This window comes from Onychomys torridus, chromosome X (genome assembly GCF_903995425.1).
Source record: "Onychomys torridus chromosome X, mOncTor1.1, whole genome shotgun sequence".
NCBI lineage: Eukaryota > Metazoa > Chordata > Mammalia > Rodentia > Cricetidae > Onychomys > Onychomys torridus.
The window spans coordinates 81,699,004-81,717,427 of record NC_050466.1 but is presented as its reverse complement, the minus strand read 5'-3'; the positions used below and the strand labels follow the sequence as shown (position 1 = coordinate 81,717,427).

The following is an 18,424-nucleotide window of genomic DNA, read 5'->3' as shown; positions in this document are numbered from 1 at the left end:
TGCATCTGACTCCCAGTGTTTGCATTGAATCCCCCTGTAGCAACCTTCCAAGTGGTCAATTAAATCCTTCAGGTTCTGCCTCAGAGTTCTGAAATTAAATCCTCCAGCTTTAGCCTTTGAATGCTGATATTAAGTCCCCCCACCACTGCCTCCCTTTGCTACAATTATATCCCATCACTTCTGATGCCCAGTGCTGGGATTAAATTCAACTGCATCAGCGTCCCGAGCACTGGAAATATATCCCCATACCTAGTATGACAAATGATATTAATTCTCCTTGGATCTCTATCCCAGTATTGGGATTAAATCCTGTTGCCTCTGCCTCTCCAGTGCTGCAATTTAACACCCCTGACTGTCACTCCCAATTAAGGGATTAAATCCCCCAGCATTAGATTCCCAAGCGGTAGAAATAAATCCTCCATGTTCTGCCTTTGAGTGCTAGAATTAAATCATCCAGTTTCTGCCTCTGAGTGCTTAATTAAATCCTCCAGGTTATGCTTTTGACCGCTAGGATTAAATCCACTGGCCTGTGTCTCTGACTCCAATATGCTGGGATTAATTCCTCCTGAATCTGCCTACCAGTGTTGGGGTTAAATTACCCTATATCTGCCTCCTGAGTGCTAGAATTATATACCCCTGATTCTCCCTCCCTGTCCTGGGATTAAATCCTCTTGCTTCTGCCTTCAAATGATGGGAATAAATCCCTGTGCATCTGCCTCCCAGTGCTGGGATTTAATCCCCTTAACCCTGCCTCTTGAGTGCTGGAATTAAATACCCTTGCCTCTGCCTCCCAGACAAGGGATTGCATACCCCTGCTTCTGCCTCCCATGTGCTGGAATTATAACCGCCTGACTCTGAATCCCAGTGTAGGTATTAAAACCTCCTACTACTGCCTCTCCAGTGCTACAATTTAAAGCCCCTGACTGTCCCTCCCAGTCAGGGAATTAAATCCCCCTGCATTAGCCTCCTAAGTGGTGGAATTAAATCCTCCAGTTTCTGCCTCTGAGTGCTGGAATTAAATACCTGTGCTTCTCCCTCCCTGTCCTTGGATTAAATCCCCCACGCATCAGCTTCCCCAGTGCTGGCATTAATTGCCCCTGCCTCTGGAACCCTGTACCAGGATTAAACCACCCTGTCTCTGACTCCAAGTGATGGTATTAAATCCCCCTGCCTCTGTCCTCTAGTGATGGTATTAAATCCCCCTGCCTCTTGTTCCCCGTGTTGGGTTTAAATTCTCCTGCCTTTGCTCCCCACACAGTGATGGGATTAAAGCCTCCTGCCTCTGCCTCCCAGTGCACAGATTAAAACCCCTACCTCTGCCTCTCCATTAATAGACTTAAACACACTTAATTATCTTTCCAATCAAGGGATTAAATCTCATGCTTCAACATGCCAAGTGGTGGAATTAAATACCCCAGCTTCTGCCTCCATGTTCTGAAAATCAAACCTCTAAAATTTGCCTCCAACTGCTGGGGTTAAATCGCCCCCCCCTTTGCCTCCCAGAGCTGATATTAAATCCCCTATGCTCTCCCAGTTGCCCCCCTCAAATATGGGAATAAATATCCTTGATTCTGCCTATATTGCTAGGATTAAATGCCCCTGTCTCTGCTACTCATTGCTGAGATTAAATACCCTTGACTTCCAGTGCTGTAATTAAATATCCCTGCCTCTGACTCCTATGTGCTGGGATTATATTCCCCTTCCTCTGTCTCCCAGTGCTGGGATTAAATACCCCTGCATCAGATTACCGAGTGGTGGAATTAAATCCCCCTGCCTCTGCCTCATTGTCCTGGGGGTAAACTCTACTGCATCAACCTCCTGAGTGCTGGAATTAAGTTCTCCTGCCTCTGCCTCATGCACAGGGATTAAATCTCCCTGCCTTTGCTTCCCAGTACTGAAATAAATTCCCCTGTTGGTCCCTCCCAGTACTGGGATTAAATCCTGATGAAACAGACTCCCAAGTGGTGTTGAATCACCATGCATTGGCCTATTGTGCCCTGGGATTATATCCCCTACCTGTCACCCCCAGTGCTGGGAAATATCACACAGCATCAGCCTTCCAAGTGCTGGAATTAAATCAAGTGCTCTGCCTCCCAGTGCTAATATTAAATCCGCATGCCTCCCCTTTCCAGTACTGGGATTAAATACTCCTGCATTAGCCTCTCAAGTGCAGCAATTAAATACCCCAGAATCTCCTTCCCTGTCTTGGGATTAAATCCCCCTGCATCAGGTTCTCAAATGCTGGAATATAATCTCCCTTCCTCTGACACCAAGTGTTAGCATTGAATCCCCTGTATCAACCTTCTAAGTGGTAAATTAAATCCTCCAGGTTCTGCCTCCAAGTGCTGGAATTATATCCTACAGCTTTAGCCTTTGCTGGGATTGAGTACCCCGCCACTGCCACTGCCTCCCATTTCTACTATTAAATCCCACTGCCTCTGACACCCAGTGCTGGGATTAAATTACTCTTCATCAGTCTTCCCAGTGCTGGAGTTATATCCACTTGCCTTTGTATCCCAATGTTGGGATTAAATCCCCCTACATCTGCCTCTCCAGTGCTGAAATTTAAAGCACCTGTCTGTCCCTCCCAGTAGAGGTATTAAATCTCACTGCAATAGCCTCCCAACTGGTGGAATTATATCCACCATGTGTTTTCCTTTGTGTGCTAGAAGTAAAACATCTAATTCATGCCTCTGAGTGCGGGAATTAAATCCTCTGGCCTATAACTCTGACTCGCAAATGCTGGAAATAATTCGTCTTGCCTCTGCCTCCCAGTGCTCAGATTGAAACCCCCTACCTCTGCCTCTCCAGTGACGGACTTAAATACCCTTGCCTCTTGCTCCACTCAAAGGATTAAATCACTGGCTTCAGCATGCCATGTGGTAGAATTGAATATTCGAGCTTCTGCCTCCAAGTTCTGAAATCAATCAGCTAGAATCTGCCTCCAACTACTGGGATTATTGCCCTATCTTTGCTTCCCAGAGCTGATATTAAATCCACTTGGTTCTCCCCATCCCTCCCCCAAAGATGGGAATAAATATTCTTGACTCTGCCTCCCATTGCTAGGATTAAATCCCCCTGACTCTGCTACCCAGTGCTGAGATTAAATACCCCTGTGTCTGTCTTCCAGCTCTGTAATTAAATCACCCTGTCTCTGCCTCCTATGTGCTGGGATTATATCCCCCAGCTCTCCCTCCCAGTGATGGAATTAAATCCCCCTGCATCAGCTTCCTGAGTGCTAGAAGTAAATCCCTCTAGATCTGCCTCATAGTTCTGGGGATAAATTCCCCTGCATCAACCTCCTAAGTGTTGCAAATAAATCCCCCTGCATCTGCCTCCTGAGCAGATATTAAATCTCCCTGCCTCTGCTTCCCAGGACTGGAATAAATCCTGCTACTTTTCCCTCCCTGTGCAGGGACTAAATCTCCTTGCCTCTGCCTCCCTGCGCTGGGATGAAACCCCCCTGCTTCTGCCACATAGTGCTGGGATTAAATGCCCCTGCCTCTGCCACATACTGCTGGGATGAAATCCCCTACCTCTGCTCCCTGGGCTGGGATGAAATAAACCCCGCCACCCCCGCCCTGCCTCTGCTCCCTGTGCTGGGAATAGGGAATATAACCCTGCCTCTGCTCCCAGGACTGGGATGAAATCCCCTGCCTCTGCTCCTAGGGCTGGGATGAAATCCCCTGCCTCTGCTCCCAGGACTGGGATGAAATCCCCTGCCTCTGCTCCTAGGGCTGGGATGAAATCCCCTGCCTCTGCTCCCAGGGCTGGGACTAGAGGCCTGCACTACCTCCACCACCAGGACCACAGCCAGGCTTATGGTGTCTTTGGAAATGGCGGCGACTGGTGGAAAAGCAGAGAAGTGGGGGATGGGGGCGCAGGCTGGCAGCCCGGGGAGGAGGTGGACATGGGGGTTAGAGGGAGGAAAGTGTGGGTGTATTCTGAGATGGACCACCTCTGGCAACCAGGGGCCGGCAGGCATGCTGGGGAGATGGCCCTGGGCTTCGACCTGGGACTTTAGGAAAACAAGGGGCGGTTGGTGGGAATGGAAGTCTAAAGGACAGAACCCGAGACCAAAGGGCGTGGGTTCAAGAGCAGGGTCACTGGACTCTGAGATGGCTGCTTCTCGCCCTCCTCACCTTGAACCAGCAGGCTGGGGCTTGTTTCCAGGTCCTGCTGAGTGGGCGGCCTGGGATGGCACTCCTCGCGCCTCCTCCTGCTCTGGAACTGTGGAGAAGGAAATCACGCCCTCACTGAGGGGAGAACCCGGGAGAGACGCTGCTGGAAGCCTCCCCTCTCTGGCGCCCCCTCTGGCGTGGGGGTGCACTTTCTCAGTCTCCTAGAAGAGTGTCCCTGGACTACTTGCAGCGCTGATGGCTTCTGCAACTCCACCTGCCTGGGCGTCGTGCCTTCTGAAAGCCTCCTTCCAAAAGTCACCCTCTCCGAGCTAACTCTCTTCAAACTACAGGTTTCAGCATGGAGAAAGGAAGTCTCTGCACAATTGGTTTTTCCTATGTCTCCAATTATCCCGACCTATGCCATGACTCTCCACTCTTTTACATTTCACGGTACATGTCATATCTCTAAATATTCCTGACTTGTACCCCCTTCAGTCACAGGGGAAAGCAGAGATGTGTCTTTGGAATGTTGGGAGAAGGTAAAGTTCAAGATCAGGAAGAGGACTTAGGATAGGAAGTCACTGAAGAGAACATTCATATTCCTTCTCTTTATGATGCAGACTCAAGATTTCAAGGTATTGGATGAGAACAGGAAAGAGACTACGCCGGGTGAGTTTGCAGATCTGGATCTGTTGAAGTTAAACCTTACAAAGGGATATTTATATTCTTACCAGTTTCCCCCTTTATTTGACAAAACCTTCGTTTATGTTCATATTCTTTTCTCTCTGGCAGTGGATTCTGTCCAGTATTTTGATCAAAAAATCTGTTTTTAAATAATCTGGGATACAATTTTGTGTTATTAGTGGAGGGTGTTTATTTCTTCTCTGTGTTTTTTTTTAATTCTAGGGTTTTTTTGTTGGTTTGTTTGTTTTCTACAGAAAGACAGAGAGACAGAAAGAGAGAGAAAGAGAGAAAGGGTGTGGAGCTGGGTAGGTGAGTAAATGAGGAAGATCTGTGAAGAGGTGAAGGAAGGAAAACAATTATCAGAATTTAGTGTATGAAAAAATTTATGAAAAAGGCCAATGGAATGTATATTGTACACTTTGGGTTTACAAAAATGTCTCCATGTTAAGGATACTGGGCTGGGGAAATAGTTATACTTGGCATTTCATTTATTTTTGTACATACAAAACTTCCACATATCAGATCTATCCCACCACCTTCAGATTATCTCCATGAACTTCTACAACTAATGGAATGATTTAAAAGTACATGAATGTCATCACATGGCTGTGGCACATGCCTTTAATTCCAGCACTCAGGAGGCAGAGCCAGGCAGATCTCATTGAGTTCCAGGCCAGCCTGGTCTACAGAGTGAGTTCCAGGACAGGCACGAAAACTACAAAGAGAAACCTTGTCTCCAAAAACAAATATAAATAGAGGGATGTCAAAAATAAGATATCAAGTTTTTAAAAAAATGTAGTGTGCTGTGGATATAGCTCTGTATAAATAAAATGCTGTTTGGACAGTGGCCAGACAGGAAGTATAGGTGGGACAAGAGAGAAGAGAATTCTGGGAAGTAAAGGCTGTGGTGGAGAGATACTGCCAGCCACCACCATGACAAGGAAGATGTAAGGTAATGGTAAGCCACAAGCCTCGCCAAAAAGTATAGATTAATAGAAATGGGCTAAATATAAAAGTAAGAGCTAGACAATGGTAGGCCTGAGCTAATTGCCAAGTAGTTTAAATGATATAAATGTCTGTGTTTATTTTATAAGTGGGCTACTAGAGTGCTGGGTCTTAGTAGGACCTGGAGAGAAGCTCTCCAACTACAGTAGTGAAGAAAAAATAATGTATAAATCCCCAATAGGTCAGCTTTAATGTGTGAAGGGTGGAATACCACATGCTAGATGGTTCAACAGCCATACACACACACACACACACACACACACACACACACACACACACACACACAGTTTGTGTGTGAGAGAGAGAGATGCAGGGGTATAATATCCAGGAACATGTGACATACAGGAAAAGACCGTATCACTGAGTAACTTCCCTAGCATTTTACTTTAATTTTTTATTTTTAGATAGGGTCAGCTTAAATTTCTCAGGTTGATTGTTGATAGTGAACTCATTTTGTAACTAAGATAGGCCTTGAACTTGCATTCCTCCAGCTTTATCCTCATGTACACCTTAAATTACAGAGCACCACACAGCTCATGAGTTGAAAAATACCTGCTAATGTAACAGTAGAAGTGACCAGGGAGGGCCCTGGGAAGCTGATTTTGTTTGTTTGTTCATTTATTAACTTTTGAAGCAGGGTCTCACTGTATATCCTTGGATGGACTGGAACTTACTATATAGAACAGGCTGACCATGAACTCAAAGAAGTCCACCTGCATTTGTCTTCTGAGTGTTAGAATTAAAGACATGTGGCACTACACTTGGCAACAATTATATTTAGATTGAATAATGGATCTAGAAACTTTATAGTAGTTTATGACTCTAATGTGAAAAGACCAGACATATTGTGTCCCAATCTACAACATATGCGGATGAAGCAAGAATGAAAGTATGTGAAGGGGTGTGGAGCACACCAGGTACCCAACTAGTCAGCTATTTGATCTTGGACATTCTGTCCTCCAGGATATAATGTACTAAATATTTTTAGTTGTTTTTAAAGCTACCTAGTTTATGTTATTCTGTTATTGACACCAACTAAATTAAAAGAGTTTTACGTGATAATTTAATATGTATCATATATAAAATACCTGTCAAGGTAACTGCCAAATATTTAGTAGTTAATGAATGGCAGGTATAGGAATTTTGTACTGCAGAATACTACCATCTTCAATGAGTTACATGAGAGAAAATGAAATGCTTTCAAATAACAGCTAAAATTATGCTTTAACAAGTAGAAATAGATTCTTTCTATGGTAGTCCATGTTACTTAATTTGGATATTGGACTTCTTCTTCACCTAGCTACACTTCAAAGCTCCTAGAGTATTGTTCAGCATCAAATCCTTCAGTGCCTCTCAACTATCCTTCCATATACATTCTTTTCTCATTCATTTCTTTTCACGAAATAAATCTTCCCTTATGTTTAGCCAAAATTGATTTAAAGTACTCTACTAGGTAAGCACATTCACTACAGTTCTGGGCTCATCATATTAACACAATGGCATCTGCACCTCTCACCTTAGGGGGATATTACTCTTACCCTTCAGTAACTATCCAGCAATACACAAAGAATGTCTATTTGAGCATTGTAATCTAGTAAATGGGGGAAGCAAAATATTTCTCATTCTTGTCCATTGTAGTTTTTCTTTTTATGTTTTATTTATTCTTCTTTCATACAATACATTCTGACCACAGCCTTCCTTCCCTCCACACATTTCAGTCACACACACCCCACCTCCCTCCTTCCCCAGATGCTTTGCCCTCTATTTCCCTTCACAAAGAGCAGGTCTCCAGCAGTTTCACCTGAACATGGCATAACAAGATGCAATAAGATGAGGCACAAACACTCATATCAAGGCAGGATGAGGTAACCCAGTAGAAGGAAAATGTTCCCAATAATAGGCAAAAGACTCAGGGACACCCCTATTCCAATTCTTAGGAGTCCCACAAAATCCCCAAGCTAAACAATCACAACATATATGCAGAGGGCCTAACCTAGATCCATGCAGGCTCTGTGATTGCCACTTCGGTCTCTGTGATGCCTTATAAGCCCACCTTAGATGATTCTCTGGCCCATGGTCTCCTGATGTCCTTGACCCCTCAGGTTCCCACAATCCTTCCTCCACCTCTTCTGCAGGGCTTCTGGAGCTCCATATAATGTTGGGTGTGGGCCTCTGCATCTGCTACCATCAGCTGCTGGAGGAAGCTTCTCTGATGACAATTGAGCTAGGGACTTATATGTATGTGTAGCAGAGTATCAATAGGAATCGTTTCATTGCTTTTAGTCCATTGTGCTTTGTTCTACTCTAGGTTTCTTAACCATCAAGTAGTTTTACAATGCCTTAGATTTCCACATTGTGCTCTGCATGCCCCCAATTCCAGCCTCTGCCTCCCCCACTCTCTCCTAATCCCATCCTCACCCACCCCCAAACCACCCTCAAAATCTATTCTACTTTCCCTTCCCAGAAAGATTCATATGCTGCCCCCAGGAGCCCTCCTTGTTACTTAGCCTTTCTGAGTAAGTCAACGCACCCAAGAAAGTTAAACATGATATGTACTCACATATAACTGTATCTTAGCTGTTAAGTAAAGGACAATCATGCTACAATCCATTGGCCCATTATAATTTTTATTGTATTACCTCTCTGCACGTGAACAGAGACTGCCCCGTGAATAGACAGAAGACCATGCCACTTAAATTGATGACAGAAGCCTCCCAGGAAATCAAATCTGCTGACATCTGAATATTGGACCTCTGGCTTGCAGAATTGAGAGAAAATAAATACATTTATCCTATTTAAACCAATGTGGTACTTTCATAGTATCCCACATAAGTTTACAGATTTTCCTGCACACATATTCTTTCTGGATTTTCTCTTTCCACCCCATTCTTCATAATTATGTTTTAGTGACTCATTTAATCTGTGTGTGGTTTAAAGAGGAATTTCAATAATAGGATCGTGTGATATTTAAACACACATCACTAGACAGTATATAGAAAAGGTAAAAATTGACTAACCATTCACATGTTTATTATACTCATAATCATGAGAGTCTTGTATTACTTGAAATACAAGGCCACACAGGGTTGGTCATACAAGGTAAGTAAGCAAGCTCACTAGAAATCAGGTTATAATAACCAAGGAAGAACACCATACCTTATGCAATTCCAGTACATGTGAGGTTTTATTCTGAAACAGAAAAAACAAATACTGAAGTCATTTGGTATTCTGCTGGTTCCACCAAATGTCAAGGCAGTGTATAATGTTAAAGCCTAATTTACACCTCCTTTTCAAAGTAGTTTTACATACAGTAAGCTTTCTTCAATATTCTGATATATCATATGGAGACCTGTATAATGTTAATCTGTAGCATAGACTCATATAATTGACCACACAGCTTACTTTAAACTTATATAATAATATATTGACTTGAGATTTTCAAAATACAATGTGCCTTGCCTCAGGAATGTTACTCTCACGTTTATCTGTTCTAACTTAGTTGTAATTCCCCTAGGGCATTTTCAATTTTCCTCATAAGATTTTATTTCCTTGCTCTGAAATTTTATGCGTTTATGTTCTATCTTTTTCTGAGCATCACCAGTAATAGCACAGAACTTCCCAAAGAGCAGATACTCAGTTGATAAGAGAATACAATAGAAAATGAGAACTAACTTCCTAAAAGTTAATGTCCTCTCCCTATACACAGCAGTCACCTAGTCTTCTTAATTCCAGAGAATCTTTTCAGGCCCAGGCTTTCGCTCCTCAAATGTATTTTAACTGATAAAAACACCAAATAGCATTCTTAGTAAATTTTAGAGAGCTGAGAAGGTAGCTCAACAGGTAAGGATACTTGCTATGTATGCCTAAGAACTTGGGTTTTGTTGTCCATGTACCTTTCTACTGCCCCCATGATGTCCTTCTGTCCAGCTGCCTCATTTTAGTCATTATTGATTTAAGAAAATGCAGCCCTTGAGAAATGATTGTGAAATGAAAATTAAGATAACTTTATATGAAAAGCTCTTCCGCTCAGTTAGGACCTGCTTTTCAGTGCAAGTCAAATGGTGATGATGTAGTGGTTTCTATGGATCTAATCTTACTTGAGGGATCTCTCAAAATGTTGTACATAATTTACATCAGTCACCTGATTTTCAAACGGACTTATCAGCAGTGGAAAAGAAACTGAGACATCTTTCCTTCCTGCCAAATGGAGACTTGGGTTGCATTTGCCCACCAACCCAATCACTTACACCTTTCCCTGTCTTCACTTTGGGTCCATCCCTTACTCCCCTGTTCTTTTCCTCTCTCAAAGTTTTAAATAAGGATAGTGATATTTAGAACTGGGTAAGCTGTCCCCTTGATCTTGCACTTTTCAGCATCCAGAACTATACAAATTAAACCAAAATTAACACGATACACCTCCATCTAACCCCAACCTCCAGTGTGTATTTTCTCTGTGTTTCTAGCATAGACTTGTAGGATTTTACCCCAAAAAACTGTAAGGCATACCATCTAAGGGGGTGGCATCTATTCATTACTTTTAAAGGCCATTTAGCACAACACCTTCATAACCAATGAATAAAAAGTGCATCTATTTTCCAAGTTTTGGGAATTTGACTTTTCCACATGCCTTGCTCAATGAATTAAAACTTGATTGCTTTCATAAGAAACACCATTGTCGGAGTGGCTGTTGCCCAGGGCTGGGACCCAGGTGCTGGCCTCTCTGGGTGTGACCCCAGGCATTCATCTCTGGTCCAGGTGGGAGTTCCAGGGCAGGATGGAAGCTGGAGGCTGGTCTCTGAGTCTCAGGGAGTGGCTGAGGTCTCTGGAAAATGGGTGTGGGGGCAGGGTGTGGAGATTGCAGGGTTTGCCTGCAGTCTTGGAAATGGGGAGGCTTCCCACAGGGCCTGCCGAATGGCCAGAAACTGGGGACAATTTGGGCAGGTCACTATGAACTTTACTGGATGTGTTTTATTCTTTGTTATTTATTATGTTTGTGTTTTAATTTTTACACATCAGCCATGGGTTCCTCTGTCCTCTCCCCTCCTGCCCCCCCCCCCACAATCCCCCAGCCCCTCCCCTCCATTCCCATCTCCTCCAGGGCCAAGACTCCACTGGGGATTCATTTAAACCTGGTGGATTCAGTCCAGACAGGTCCAGTTCCCTCCTTCCAGGCTGAGCAAAGTGTCCCTGTGTAAGCCCAAGATTCCAAACAGCCAGCTCATGCACTAAGGACAGGTCCCGGGCCCACAGACTGGATGCCTCCCAAAGAGTTCAAGCTATTCAGTTGTCTCACTTATCCAGAGGGCCTGATCAACCTGAGGCTCCACAGCCTTTGGTTCATAATTCATGTGGTTCCATTCGTTTGGCTATTTGTCCCTGTGCTTTTCCAATCTTGGTCTCAACAATTCACACACTTACAGTCCCTCCTCTTCCTCGACAATTGGACTCCTGGTGCTCCACCTAGGGCCTGGCCGAGGGTCTCTCACCCACTTCCCTCAGTTATTGGATGAGAGTTCCAGCACGACCTTTAGGGTGTTTGGCCATCTGATCACCAGACTAGGTCAGATCAGGCTTTCTCTCAACCATTTGCCAGCAGTCTACAGAGGATGTATCACTGTGGATTTCTGGGGACGTCTCCACCACTCTGCCTATTCCTATTCTCATGTGGTCATCGTTTATCATGTTCTGTTATTCCTTGTTCTCCCTTTCTGTTCTTGATCCAGCTGGGATCTCCTGCTCCCCTAAGCTCACTTTCCCTCAAACCTTGCACTTCATTACTCCCATTGTCGTCCAGGTTGTTCATGTAGATCTCATCCATTTCTCTGTCATTGGGTGATCCCTGTGTGTTTCATAGGGACCTGTTTCTGATTATGTACTCCATGGGCACATCACCTCACTGGCTGTGAAGCGCTCACACCAGCACCTTGGCCTGCCTCAGAAGCTGATGGACCAGGCCTCACAGGAAAAGATCAAGGACTTCTGCTCCAACTATGTGACCCTGAACGTCATGAAGAGCAACAAGGAGGCCTGCATCTTTATTCTAACACACTCAACTTCCAGCATTCCTTTTCTACATGTCTCAGCCACATCAATCCTGTGAACCCTGGCTTAGCCAGTCTACTCTGCAATGTCTTCTCTGGAGTTACCTCTCAGTAACTCCAATGGCTTATCATTTTCAACTCTCCATGACCTTCCACATAAAGCTGCTGTAATCATGAAGCAATACCTCAGCACAAGAACCTGCTGTGCAAGATCCAATGAATCTTGAGTCCTGCCATGACAAAGCATACCTGACCTCTTCTCACCTTGCTGCCATTGTACTGTTTGTAGTGGTCCTACCTTGCCTGTGGTCATGTGGCATAATTGTCTCCTACAAATGGCAAACAGAAAGCAGGGACAACTCTTGAAGCTTCCAGTTTAAAGATTTCGCCTTTATTTATCTGGGTTTCCATCACTAAGAGGGTACTTGTCACCATCAAGATAGACCTCATTCCCCTGTCCACTTACCAGTGCACGTTGTCTGTTGATTCTTGCTTTGTCCAGAACCCCGTGACCTGCCCTCTGCCTTCAAGGGGTATTATCCCCCATTCCCAGTGGAAGAATGTGATAAAGAAGAGCTCTTCTACACCAAACAAGCAGAGTGTATGAATTTTAAGAAAAGAGAAAGCAGTAATTAAATAGGACAATCACCTGCTTAATCGCAAGAAAAAAAGAAACACTATTGTCCATATTGGCTCAAAATTTCTAAAATTGGAGGCTGGAATATTATATTACCATTCTAATACTTTCACATGGACTTCTAAAGATAATATATTTGATACAGATTTGTTCAATATCGGTAAATAAACACAAACTCTAATTCATAAACATTTGACTTTTATTGACTTTTTTTACAAGCCAGGGGGAATATTTAATTCCATTTATTGCGTTTAACTTTACCAAACCTCATAATGAATGCAATTAAAGGAGTCTAGATTTAACTATGTTCTAATCCCCTGCTCTTCCCAGTGTACTGACCTACTAACTCTAAGATTATTTCATATTTCCAAGCAAACCTACTTTGTCATGCTTTATGTCCTTATCTCAATGACAGGAAAACTTTAAGGGTCAACGGGGACACTGGAATTTGCTGGTAATTTTACTGAGGAATCTTCACTCGTTTGGTCAGTGGCATCAGAGTCATCTTCATCTCTGGCTTCTGTTTGTCCTTGGTAATCTTTCAAAGCCTCCTCATGAATGGCAGAGATGGCACTAGGTGTTGTTTGGTTTATCTTGGCCAAATATTCCAGGACTTTGATCTTGCTTGTTTCAGCATAGGCTTGGGGACCCCACAGGAACTCATAGCGTGGGGGATCACTGCCTGCCACCTGCCTGTACTCCAGGTACTTCAGCTTCACTAAATAATGGGTCATGAGCTTCCGGGGCTCACCAAAGATGCGGTGCTTCTTCCCTGGATAGATTCGCTGCTTCTTCAGAATTTTCCAGACATCTTCTTCACTGGCACAATTGCCCCTAATGAGGATGATACCTAGGACACACATCACGAAAGCAGTCTTGGGAAAGCCTCTGCCAGCACGAATCCTCCCATTGTTGGGGAGCTTCAGCTTGCTGATGAGGTTGTATGAGGGCTCACTGGAGTTGACTTCCCTCACTTCCACCTCAAAGGCATCTTCCAGCTTCTGAGAGGCTTTCCTGAAGATCTCAGGGAAGTCGAATTCATACTTCTTGGTGATAAGCTTCAGCATGTCTTCCTTAGTAGTAAGCTTCTTCAGATTGAAGTTGTGGAGCAAGTGCTGTAAGAGCACCATTACCTTTCTTGCTACCATTTCTTGGTGAGGAAGGATGGTGCAGGGCTTGTCCTCAACAGGGCATTCCTTTTCCTTGAATTCTTCACTTCCCTCACAGGAACTCTCATGTGATTCCAAGGAAGAAATACTCAGAGAGCTTGAGGCAGATGGTGTTGCGTTCTGAGGAGCCTCGGGAGTGCTGGAAGACTCAGCCCCAGGCTGGGTCTGGGAGGCTGCAGACGACTTTTCTGCTGCCTCTCCTGATTCCTCTGCTATTTCCTGAGCACCTCCACTAGCCTGAGCGTCACCTCGGGCCTTGTGGCTTTTCTTCCTGGCATGGCGCTTACTCTTCTGACCACGAGGCATGATGACCTGGCTAGGGACGACAGCAAGATGTGGGGGCAGGATGCTGGAGACGCAGACACCTGCCAAGGGGAGAATGAAATTAAGAGCACTTTCATCCAGGAGAAGCCACCCTTTGTTTATTTATCTAAGTTAGCCTCTGCATGTTTCCAGGAGAGCACCAATGTTAGGAACCTACTGGCCTTCTGTTCTCAACTGCCTGTTCCCTAAGGAAGAAGTAGATTAAGTCTAGGGTTACAGTCTATCATTACTGCCTCTTGTGGGCTTGGCTGAATGCAGCAGGCTGGCACTCATGCTTTCTAGCTCCTTAGAGTTGTGGGGGTCCTCTCTGTTTCCAGTGAGAAACTTCAAGCAAGTTCTGGGAAATCATGAACCTCTCTCTGCTACCCATTTCCAATTGTCTGGCTGTGATATACTCTGTTGTATGTGTTTTCCTCATACATGACTTAAACTTCCGTGTAGAAATATTTAGGCCATGTCCTCTAACCAACATCCTTTACCACTGTTTCAGCTACAGCTTCATAGCATGGGAGTAAAGGTGAGCCTGACCAATTACTACTTCACAGAAAATGGAGGCTCCTAGCAGGGGAGAAGTTCTCTGATTCCTCCCATGGAATCCTTAACTGATTCCTGACCATACTCAGAGGACTTCTCTGACTAAAGGAACCTCCATTCACCCTAACAACTCATTAATATTAGGACACTTCTGATAGTAATTATCACAATAGCCCTGCATATACCTCCAAGGATTGATGGTAGGGGCAAGCTGTGAACCTCCTGGGTGTTTTGGGATGGGGGCTTTCCTCAGAACACACACTTAATTCCTTACAAACCATGGTGGTGCTTCTTTGGCCTACTAGAGGTTCTTTTCCCCTCATGTCAAGAGCCTCAGTTCTCTAATTCTGTAGGAACAGAAGGCATATGTCTGTGGGACACCCATGCTTGGCCTTTGTGAGTATCTCCTCCTATGTTTTTCTGCATTTTATGGTAATCAGTGTGGGCTTCTACCCTCTACTTGGGGGTAAAGCAGTCTTTAAGAGCGCTAGCTCCAGAATGCATTCAGGGTATGTGGGGGGAAAAATTCCATGAAATGTGTCTGTGTGTCTGTGTGTCTGTGTGTGTGTGTGTGTGTGTGTGTGTGAATGTGTGTGTGTGTGTGTTTCTTTGAGAGAGAGAGAGAGAGAGAGAGAGAGAGAGAGAGAGAGAGAGAGAGAGCGAGCGCTGTGTGTTAACAGATATAACTATATAATTCTATGGAGTCACATTTTCCTTTTTTTTGGTTTTTATTTAGAAATATTTTTATTTATTTTACACAGCAATCAAAGAATCACTCTCTTCCCTCCTCTCACCCCTCCAGCCACTCCCTCCCACCCACCCTCATTCACTCCTACAGGAAGGTAAGGCCTCCCATGGGGAGGTATATTCAGCCCCTCCCGCACTCAAGCCTGTGCAAGGTGTCCAGCCATAGGTAGTGGGATCCAAAAAGATGCTCATGCATCAGGGAGGGATTCTGATCCTATTGCCAGGGGTCCCCTTAAGCAGATCAAGCTACACAACTGAGAATCAGATTTTCAGGGAAATAGAATTTTTTAAGATGAAGGAAAAGAAAATGTTACCATAAGAAAGCATGTATGTTTCCTTATTTCCCCCTCAGATATAGGCTAACCCTGAGGTGGATAAGAATTTTTCCTTAGCCCTCACCAAATTCATGGATTTTTTTGCATATCCTTGATTCATTCTTGGAGCTGGCTCTCTTAAAGACTGCCTACCTACTGGTGTTGCCTTCCCCCACAAGAACATGCTGATTTGTGTCCTCCTTGTCTAGGTCTTGTTTAGACTCCAGTCACACTGAAAACATGTATGCATGCAGCACTATATGGACTGAGCAGGGAGTATATTTTATTTAGTAATACACACACACACACACACACACACACACACACACACACACACACACCACTACCACCACTACAACCAACACTGACACCTTCACCACCACCACAGCCACCAACAACCCAGAAATTTAAAACTGAGCAAGGTAGGTACATGGTTTGGAAAGAGGAAAAGGAAGTGGTGAAATGATGGAATCAATGATATTACTATTGCAGAAAAAATAAAATTATTTAAATAATAGCAACATAAAAATGGTGGTTTCTGAGGTAAATGTAGGTTTCCTGTGCAGTGGATAAAATAGAGAACAAGCTCTGTTCTTTGAGATGGAGGTGCTCCTCTGAGTTGGGGCAAAGCTGTTAAAAGAGCACAGTTTCCTACAGAACTGGAACACTTTATAGTTAGCAGAGAATGGCAGTCAGGACATCCTTTGTGGGCCTTGGCTAGTTTTTGAGATGATGGGACAAGACTGAAATAAAGAGCTTCCAGGAGGGTGAGAATGGTGTTATTCTCTTTGGTTAGTATAGAGACCAAGAACAATGATTTTGGTTTTGAGTGGGTGTTTTTTGTTTGTTTGTTTTGAATATGGGATTCTCTGTGTAGCTTTGGAACCTATACTGGAACTAGCTCTATAGACCAGAATGGACATATACTAATGGAGATCTGCCTACCACTGCCTCTGAGTGATGGGATTAAATCTCCCTCCCTCTGCCTCACAGTGCTGGGATTAAATCCCCATGCCTCTGCATCCATATGCTGGGATTAAATCCCCCTAACTCTGACTCTTAGTGCTTGGATTAAATTCCCCTTCATCTCCATCCCAGTGTTGGAATTAAATCCCCCAGCCTCTCCCTCCCTGTGCTGGGATTAAATCCCTCTGCAACAGCTTCCTGAGTGCGGGAATTAAATTCCCTGTCTCTGCCTCTCAGTGCTGGGATAAAATCCCTCTGCCTCTGCCCCAGAGTGATAGAGTTAAATCCCCCTAATTCAGTCTCCCGAAAGCTGGAATAAAATGCCCCTGTCTCTGTCTCTCAGTACTGAGAATAAATCCCACTGAATCAGCCTCCAGAGTTTTGGAATAAAATTCTCTGTCTTCTTGCCTCAGATTGCTGTGACTGAACCCCCTGCCTCTGCCTCCCAGTGATGGGATTAAATCCTCCTGCCTATGCCTCCCAGTGCTCAGATTAAAACCCCCTACCTCTGCCTCTCCAGTGATGGACTTAAACACCCTTGACTATCCTTCCATTCAAGGGATTAAATTTCCTGCTTCAACATGCCAAGTGGTGGTATTAAATACTCCAGCTTCTGTCTCCAAGTTCTGAAAATCAATCCTGTGTCTGACTTCCAGTGCTGTAAATAAATAGCCCTGCCTCTGATTCCTAAGTGCTGGGATTATGTCACCCTTCCGCTCCCTCCCATTGTTGGGAATAAATTCCCCTGCCTCAGCTTCCCAGGTGCTGGAATTAAATCCCCTAGATCTGTCTTGCAGTCCTGGAGATAAATTCCACTGCATCAACCTCCTGAGTGTTGGAATTAATTACCCTCCAGCTGCCTCCTGCACACGGATTAAATTTCCCTGCCTCTGCTTCCCAGTACTAGAATAAATTCCCCTGTTTGTCCCTCCCAGTGCTGGGAATAAATCCTGATTCAACAGCCTCCCAAGTGGTAGAATTATTTCCTCCAGTTTCTGCCTCCAAGTCCTACGGATAATATCCCCTACGTCTCACTTCCAGTGCTGGGAAATATCCCATTGCATCAGCCTTCCAAGTGCTGTATTAAATCCAAGGGCTCTGCCTCCCAGTGCTAAGATTAAATCCCCATGCCACCACATTCCAGTGCTGGGATTAAATACTCCTGCATTAGCCTCTCAAGTGCAGCAATTAAATGCCACTGACTCTCCCTCCCTCTCTTGGGATTAAATCCCCTGCATCAACCTCGAAGTGCTGGAATTAAATACCCCTGTCTCTGCCTCCTTGGGTTAGGATTGAATCCCTGTGTATCAACCTTCTAAGTGGTACATTAAATCCTCCAGGTTTAGCCTTTGATTCCTGGGATTAAGTACCCCTGCCACTGCCACTGCCTCTGATTTCTACAATTAAATCCCGCTGTCTCTGATGCCCAGTGCTGGGATAAATTACTCTTCATCAGTCTCCCAAGGGCTGGAGATATATCCCCCTTCCTTTGTATCCCCGTGTTGGGATTGAATCCCAGTGCTGGTATTAAATTCCCCTACATCTGCCTCCTGAGTGATGCAATTAAACCTGCATGCCTCTGACTCCCATTGCTACAATTAAATTCTCCTGCCTCTGATGCCCGGTGCTGGAATTAAATTCTCCTGTGTCTGACTCCCAGTGTTGAGGTTTAATCCCACTGTATCTGCCTACACTGGTCTGGAATTAAATTCTCTGTCCTATGTCTCTGGCTCCCAAATGCTAGGATTAAATCCCCCAGTCTCTGCCTCACAGTGTTGGGGCTATATTCCTCTACATCTGCCTCCTGAGTGCTGTAATTAAATCCCCCTGCTTCTCCTTCATTGTGCTGGAATTATATTAGCCTGGCAAGTGCTGCACTTAA

The 18,424-nt window shown here is 44.4% G+C and overlaps 1 protein-coding gene across 1 annotated transcript; it reads right to left on the bottom strand.

Annotated features, from left to right (window-relative positions):
* Nucleotides 1–12,910: 12,910 nt before the first annotated feature.
* LOC118574704 (melanoma-associated antigen B3-like) lies at nt 12,911–13,963 on the bottom strand. Its single transcript, XM_036175623.1, has one exon. It carries the CDS (start codon nt 13,961–13,963, stop codon nt 12,911–12,913), a length of 1,053 nt encoding a protein of 350 aa, XP_036031516.1.
* Between the last annotated feature and the right edge of the window lie 4,461 nt (nt 13,964–18,424).

Excerpts from the sequence above, each read along its gene's own strand:
- LOC118574704 (XM_036175623.1), bottom strand. The coding sequence starts at position 13,963 with ATGCCTCGTGGTCAGAAGAGTAAGCGCCATGCCAGGAAGAAAAGCCAC.